Consider the following 8101-nt stretch of genomic DNA (forward strand, 5'->3'; position numbering starts at 1 on the left):
CTGTCCTGGAACTCACTTTGTAGACCAGGCTGGCCTCGAACTCAGAAATCTGCCTGCCTCTGCCTCCCAAGTGCTGGGATTAAAGGCGTGTGCCACCATGCCCGGCTGAGACCCTGTTTCAAACAAACAAACCAAACAAAAAACCAAGAAAGAAAAAGGCCCAAGTTGTGATAGTTAAGCTTTTATTTCATATGATTTTTTTTTCTGAACCTACCTTCATTTAGAATAGAGGTCTTCAGGGGTCTTTAAAAGGTTTCAGATATAACTTAACCAAGCCCAACATTTGTTTTTCTGTACATAAACATACAAAAAAATAACCCACCACTGCTCTTCTGTATCTAATATATAGCGTTTTAAAAACATTCCTTTATTGGCTATAGCCCACATGAGAAAGTGATAGACCACCATGAATATAAAACCAAATAAGAACTCTTTTATTTAAGCTAGAGAACTGAGAGCAGGCTCTTGTCACAACCCTAACCCTGATTTATACAAACAAAAGACAATTAAATCACATGCCGCAAGTTAGGAGAGTTTTTACTTTTAACAAGGGATCATTTCCCAACAAGGAAGGAGGAATGTTGGGAGTGACCTTGCTCGAACCTTAACTGCTTTACTGCCTTGTCAGCCTAAGCGCTTACTAGTACAAAGTCCTGGCCTCTGTGGGAAAGTACTAGCCCAGTTGAGAACAAATAGCTATAGATCTTGTGGACAGGTACCTAGCAACCCATTCTGTTCTGTTCTTCCTGCTGATCTTTTTACCTAGCCAATATCCTGGTCTTGAGAACAGGTGTGGTTCCCAGAGATAAAGTGACCCTGCTCTATCCCCAGCCCCCAGTACCCCATATTCTGCTTCTATGAGTATATAACCTGTATGGGAATAATAAAAATTTGTCAGCTTGATCAGATCTCCTGACTCGCTGTCCGTTCTTCTAGTCTCTTGCCCCTCCCCATTCTCTTCCAAGTGCCCCCCAAATCCCTGTCAACTATCCCGCAGGTCAGGACAGAGGAATCCTGATCTGTTAAACATTTTACAAGCATCATCTCTCAGGAGAAACTGTTTTGTCAAGCAGGATATAATTCTGGGTGTGAGGGTAGGTATGGGGTCAGGATAACCTGATCTCTCCTAGACCATTTCCCTTTTCTTTCCCTCCCTTTCTTTTCTTTTCTTTTTTTTTTTCCTTTTTTCTTTTTGGTTTTTCGAGACAGGGTTTCTCTGTGTAGCTCCCCCCCGCCCCGCCCCCCGTCCCCCGCCCCCCGTCCCCCGTCCTGGAACTCACTCTGTAGACCAGGCTGGCCTTGAACTCAGAAATCTGCCTGCCTCTGCCTCCCAAGTGCTGGGATTAAAGGCGTGGGCCACCACTGCCCAGCTCTCATTTTTTTTCTTATGAGACAGTTTCATATAACCCAGGATGGTCTCAGTTAGTTCTTTAACTAAGGATAACCTTGAATTTATGATCTTCCTAATTCCACCTTTGGGGTTATAGGCATGTGCCACCATGTCCAGCCTCTTTGTTTTGTTGTTTGTTTGAGGAAGGTCTTAGGCTGAAGACACAGCTGGCTTGGTACCCCCTTTGTATCCCAGGTTGGCTCATACTTGCAGGAATCTTCCTGCTGTATATTACCAAGCCTTAGGGTGACAGGTGTTCACCATCATGCCTAGCCAGTATGTAATTTATACTGGCATAAATTTTAAACTTCTTTGCCTAAAAAATAACAGGAGCTGGAGAGATTGCTTAGTGGTTAAGAGCTCTGGCTGCTTGTCCATAGGACCCAGGTTCAATTCTCAGGACTCACAGGGCAGCTCACAATTCTCTGTAGCTACAGTTCCAGGGGATCCAATACACTCACATAGACATGAATCCAGACAAAAACATATGAAATAAAATTGAAAACAACAAAAACAAGAAAAAAAATCTGTTTTAATAAAAGGTAAGTATTAGATTATTTTAAATTTATTAGTTCATTTGTGAGTGTACACCACATGGGGAGATCAGGGTCATTGTGTGGGATTTGGTTCCTTCTTTCCACCATGTGTGTCGCATGTATTGAACTTTATTTTTGTTTGTTGAAACAGGGTCTTTCTATGTAGTCCTGGCCGTCCTGGAACTCCCTATAAAGACCAGGCTGGCCTTAAAATCACAGAGATCTGCTTGTCTCATCTGAGACCTGGGATTTAAGTTGTGTGCCACCATTCCTGGCCTTCAGGTGTTGAACTCTTTAGGTTCAGCAGCAAGCATCTTAACCTTCAGAGCCTTAAGCCTCTTAATCTGGCCCCTATTGTTAGATTTTTAAAAGTGTCTAAATAATAAGGAATTAAAACAGCCTACTGATACATGCTTACAGACCAATTCATCATATGTTTTCTAAAGTTGCAGGAATGGCGATTACACTAAATTGCAAATTAAATGGACTGAATCCTTTTCCTGTTTTAACTAAAAACATTTTGAATACCCAACAAGGTAAGTTTGATCTCATTGTTCTTGGAGATATGTTTTATGATGAAGACCTTGCAGACAGTCTTCATCTGTGGCTGCAGAACTACTTTTGGACCCATGGAACCCGAGTACTGATTGGTGACCCTGGGAGGCCCCAGTTCAGTGGACATAGCATTCGGCATCAACTGTACCAACTAGTAGAATACACACTTCCAGAGCCAACTCAGCAAGAGAACAATGGACTGACCACAAGTGCTGTATGGGATTTTCATCCCTGATTTGTTAAAGTGCTTTCAAGTATGAATATAGTTCTGTTTGTGTTAAGTTCTAAAAATATCCTCTGTAGGAGGTATTAACAGTATAAAGAATGCAATTCAGTGGCTTGTGGTGGATTGGGCCTTGAATACTACCACTTGGGAGGCTGAAGTAGGCGCATCTCTGTGACTTTGAGGACATCTTGGTCTATAGTGAGTTCAAGGACAGCCAGAGCTATATAGTAAGACCCTGTTTCAAAAATTGATAGATAGATAGACAATAAAGTAAATTTCTTCATTCCTTTGCTGTGACACCTTGAATAACTCTGTATGGTTTACTAAAGTTAGTTATGGTTATGTTCCCATTTCACATACCAAGGTGTCAGGATTTTATAACAAAACACTGTATCATATACAATTGCATATGTAGAAGGTATATCTATATATGTATGTATGGATGTAATATACATAATTTGCTTCAGTATTAATAAAATATCTCTGGAAAGATAAATAAGGAACTCAAGTGTTATCTTTCTGATACTATATCAAAATAACTGAGGAATTCAGCTTAAAAGAGAAGTGATCTAGCTCAGTTTCAGAGGCTCCAACCCATGGTCTGCTGGTTCCATTGCTTTGTGTTGAGGTGGGGTAGGATATTAAGGCAACCACAGTATGCAGCAGAAATGGCTTCTCACATTATGGTGACCAGGAAGCAGAGAGCAAGAGACCAGGGATAAGGGTGGGCTCACTGGTCCCAAGGAACAAGACCAGGGAAGTTGCCATGGGGAGGGAGACAGAGGGGATGGGGAAGAGAATGAGAGAAAGAGTGTACAAGCAGGGAGAGAAAATGCAGAGGGGGGGAGGGAGGGAGAGGGAGACCAAAATATCTGGGTTATATAGGGAAGATCTTCTATGGGTGGGGAAGCCCAGCGTGTCAGCTGGACAGTTCACGGCAGAGGGCTGGGTATGCCAGTTGTGCCCTGTAACAGGTGGGAGAACCTGGAGGTCAGGTCCACTTTGTTATGTAAAATATGCATCTCAGCCACTTGGTTCCAGGTCTGAATCCCAACACTTAAGATCCACTTATGAGCACTAATTCACTGGGGATGAACTAGGCTTTCAACACAAATCTTGGCAGTGAGGAGGTATTACAGATTAAAGCTATAACTGGTTATGTAGAGGAATTTTAGTTCAACAATATGGCTGCTCTGGCAAGGGATCACATCCAAAGGCTTTCTAAGTTTATGTGATTCAGCTGGAATACAGATACTCCCTAGATCACAGTAGTTGTGGTGTGGCTGGAATGCAGTCATTCCTTTAGTGCATACCTTTAGTCCCAAACAATGAAAAGTAAGGTTAGGGGCTGGCGAGATGGCTCAACGGGTAAGAGCACTGACTGTTCTTCCAAGGTCCTTAGTTCAAATCCCAGCAACCACATGGTGGCTCACAACCACCCGTAATGAGATCTGACACCCTCTTCTGGTGTCTGAAGACAGCTACAGCGTACTTACGTATAATAATAAATAAATCTTTTTTAAAAAAAAAGAAAGAAAAGTAAGGTTAGTTTATAGATGGAATCAGTCATGTTTGAAAGTGATAGCTAGTTGAAGGGCAGAGAAAGTGACTAATCAAAGATTTGACTGAATGAGTCAGAGAGTAGGATATGCCCAACTCTCAAGACAGCAGCATGTAGAGTGAGAGAGGAAGCAGTTTTATAGAGATATGTTGCAGGAAGATAGAACAAGCCAGAGGATAAGGAGCCAGAAGATTAGAATAAAATGCTAGTTAGTTTGAGGCTAAGCAGAGCAATTCAGTGAGAAGCTGAAATAAGCCAAACTGAGTAAGAGATTGGAGAAGAGTTTGAGCCAGAGCAGCTGAGTTGAACCAGCCAGCTAGAGTTCAGAAAAAAGCTAGAGAGTGTGTTGTGGTAAATCTCCAACTATGCCCCTGTAATAAAAATAACTCACTCAATTAATATGATGAATTCATGCTGTGTGCCTAGATTGGGCAGATCTACCGCTGCACTACCATCTTCCACATCTGTGAGACCCTTAGGACTTGCGGTTTCTCCAGGCCATGTGCTCCTGCTCACTTTCTCTTCTTCCTCCTCCTCTGTTCCTCTCCCTATCCCATTTTTCCTTCTCCCCTCTCCCCACCTTCCTCCCCACCTTCCCTTTTATCTGCCCAATCATCAGCTCTCCTTTATTTTATAAATTAAGGTGTGAAGTTTACAGGAAATCACCTGAGTGTTGACTCATTCCTCCTTTGCAACCACTCACAGGAGAATGGATTTAACATCAAATATAATTAGCCCCAGGGCTACCCACAACAAGAGGGTGAGTTCATTCAGCAGTAAGCCTCCAAAATAATTTTTATCAGGCAGATTAAAGATACTTCTATGGGCTTAAAAAAAATAAAAAAATAAAAAACCCAAAGTTCTCTCTATGCCTTCTGAGGCAACCAAATGGTCTATTCACTGGGTTAAGAAATGGATTTTATCTTGGGAGGCAGAGGCAGGCGGATTTCTGAGTTCAAGGCCAGCCTGGTCTAAAAAGTGAGTTCCAGGACAGCCAGGGCTATACAGAGAAATCCTGTCTTGAAAAACCAACCAACCAACCAAACAAACAAACCAAAGAAAAAAGGTTCTTAATTATTTTGGAAATTTTGGATTTGTACTTACATATGTTATACTTCCTATTATCTAATTTAAAAGTTGAACACTGCCACTTTGCATGTTATAAATACCAAATTTAGTCTTTCCAAGGTACCATGATAGTCTTATACATTGCTTTGGAATTGTCTTGGAAGCTTGAATTACATATTTTCTAACAATAAACACCAGGATACTATGATGATAAGATTAGATTTAAAAGGCAGAGAGGTAGCAAAATTAAAAACAAACAAACAAAACTACGGTAACTATATAGGAATTTGGGGGCTAGGGATGCAGAATATTGTTTTAGAAGGTTTTTACTGTTTTGTGTCCATCTATGTGTCCGTGGCCTTGAACTCATATTCCAGCCTCTACCAAAAGTGCTGGATCCTGATTTGTGCAATACTAGGGACTGAACCCAGGTGTTTGTATAAACTAGGCAAACTATCAACTGATAAAATGCACTTTGATCTTGGAAGTTCTGTACTTGTGATTCTGGATTTTTGGAAGTCAGAGGATTTTAATTACCCAGTGAATCGACTCCTGCTACTCGAAATTTTCATTAGTATCTATGGGGGCTTAGAAATATAAAGCTGGAGAGATGGCTCAGTGGTTAAGAGCACTGACTGATCTTCCCACGTGGTGGCTCACACCATTTTTAATGGGATCTGATGTCCTCTTCTGGTGCTGTCTGAAGACAGCGTCAGTGTACATATATAAATAAAAGAAATGTAAACATGCAGTTAGGGAAGCAGGTAGGAAAATATCAGATTCTCACCTCTCTCTCAGCTCCTCTAAAGCCAAGCCCCTAGCCCTATTTCCTGCTTTGCAGCAGACCACCTGCTGCTGCTTCCCATTCTCCCTGCCCCCATCTTCAATGGATCCCCTAATTTCCCTCCTGCTTCTCATTGCTTTTTCCCAGCCCCCAACTCAAGCAGGCACTCCCTGGAAACTTTCAGGCCACTTAGGTCAGTGATGCTGGTAGGATAATGGCAGAGCTCTCTCGGCTGCTTCCTCTGACACCAATCCCCTAATCTGTGCGAGACCAAACTGTGGGAAACCAGACCTTCAACAACTCCCACCCTGAAGATCCAACTGACCCTTTGATGAGAGCAGAGTCACCCCCTTCTTCTTGTCTTGGTGCCTGGGACTGTTTAGATAGAGCCAGCATTCCAAGATAAGCTGCTAGATGTTTGAAGCCTGCACTCAGCATCCTCCCCAGATGTCCATCCCCCTCTCTGTGCTTTGATCGTTCCTCCTGGGCCCCTCCCTATTTTCTCTCACTGTGTGCTTACAATCCTAGCCTCCATTAAACAGACCTTGACAACCCTTTGTTTGGTCTCCCTCTCTCTTCTCGCCCGTTTCTTTTTCAGGCTTGGTCCCCCTCGATCCCACGAATAACTGAATAACTAGGTCGGGATACTAATCTTATATCCAGTTTGGTAACAGACCACTTGCAGCAGCCCCACCTCCTTCTCCAGTGGGTCACACAAATCTCCTCCAAACTCCATTCACTGCTTTATTCCAGCCCCAACACCAATGGGCACTCCCTGCAAATAGCCCAGGCTTTGGTTTTGGACCCCTGGACAAGAAACTGAGCTGAATATTTTACATATCGAAGCAGATCTGGCTTCCAGGTTTTCCCAGCATACCTCAGTCCCTACCTGGCATACCCTGCCTCCAACCCTGAATTTTCCAGACCAGGGGCTAGGCTGCTCTCCCCCCAGAGGCTTTTCCCAATATAATCCAGACATTCGATCTCTCCTCTTCTCTCTGCAAGTGCCTGCACCCCTTTCTCTCTTCCTTCCTTACCCCCATCCCCCATTTTTCCATGGTGACTTCCCTGGCCTTGGGGCCAGTGAACTCCCCCACCTGAGAGCAGCTTTCCAATAGACACCTAAATCTAATCTGGCCTAAATTGGCTCATATCACCAATGGTGTTGAAATAACCTATCAGATGGTGCTGAAACCTGGGAATAGAAAGCTTCCCAAAAAAGTAAGGGTCTAAGAAATGAAGGTCTAGGGATGAAGGAGTCTATTCATTCCATTTTGTCTCCAGCCAGAAACTTGGCCATCAGCCACCTGCTCCAGCAGCAGACCCCAAAGTCCAAGGAACAAGACAATAAAATCTCCCACCCAAGGAATGGCCTGAAGATAGCCACATGAATGGGAGATATCTGGTCTCAAGATAAGCCATCTGTGCTTGGCAGCCGATTCTGTGGTTAATCATTCTTGAAGCAAAAATCCAGTCCTGGCACTCTCCAATGAGGTTTTAGATTACTTAACTCTAACAATATAATAATGAAATATTTACCTATATTAAGTCTAAGTCACTTTGCTTCTATAGCTGACCTGCCTAACTTGCTCTGAGGCCAGAAGCTGCAGTCTCAGGCTTTAGCACCTCATAGTAAAGCAAGGGGTATTAAGCAGCCTTTGATCTATTTCTGCAGGAACTGCTTGGCTCTCCTCCCAGCCTGCCTAGTTGAAGTCACAAGAAGAAGGGTGGGGGAAGGAGCACAATTAGGAATGAACTTGGTGGTTTTTACTCCACAATGTGAAATCAATAGAACTTCAGTAAACAATCTCTGTAATGGTGTCACTGTGAAGCTTTGGCTGGCCAAGATTATGCTATGTAGATCAGGCTGTTCTCAAACTCAGAGATCTGCCTGCCTCTGTATCCTGAGTGCTGGAATTAAAGAGGTGCTACCACCATGCCCAGGTCTATAATGGTATTTCATATTTAACTTTTTTTTTTT

At 43.0% G+C, this 8101-nt stretch overlaps 1 protein-coding gene across 7 annotated transcripts in view; it reads left to right on the forward strand.

Moving 5' to 3' along the window:
• Positions 1-3203, forward strand: part of Etfbkmt (electron transfer flavoprotein subunit beta lysine methyltransferase) — a 12524-nt gene extending 9321 nt beyond the window's left edge. For 6 of the 7 annotated variants that reach the window (XM_029478857.1, XM_021165079.2, XM_021165078.2 and 3 more), the window contains one exon: positions 2373-3203. In XM_029478857.1, the coding sequence (XP_029334717.1) occupies positions 2373-2716 (344 nt within the window). In that variant the 3' untranslated portion in view covers positions 2717-3203. The remainder of the gene's footprint in view (positions 1-2372) is intronic. The other variant, XM_021165085.2, reaches the window with a different exon arrangement.
• Positions 3204-8101: the final 4898 nt, after the last annotated feature.

Source organism: Mus caroli, chromosome 6 (genome assembly GCF_900094665.2).
Source record: "Mus caroli chromosome 6, CAROLI_EIJ_v1.1, whole genome shotgun sequence".
In the NCBI taxonomy this organism is placed as follows: Eukaryota; Metazoa; Chordata; class Mammalia; order Rodentia; family Muridae; genus Mus; species Mus caroli.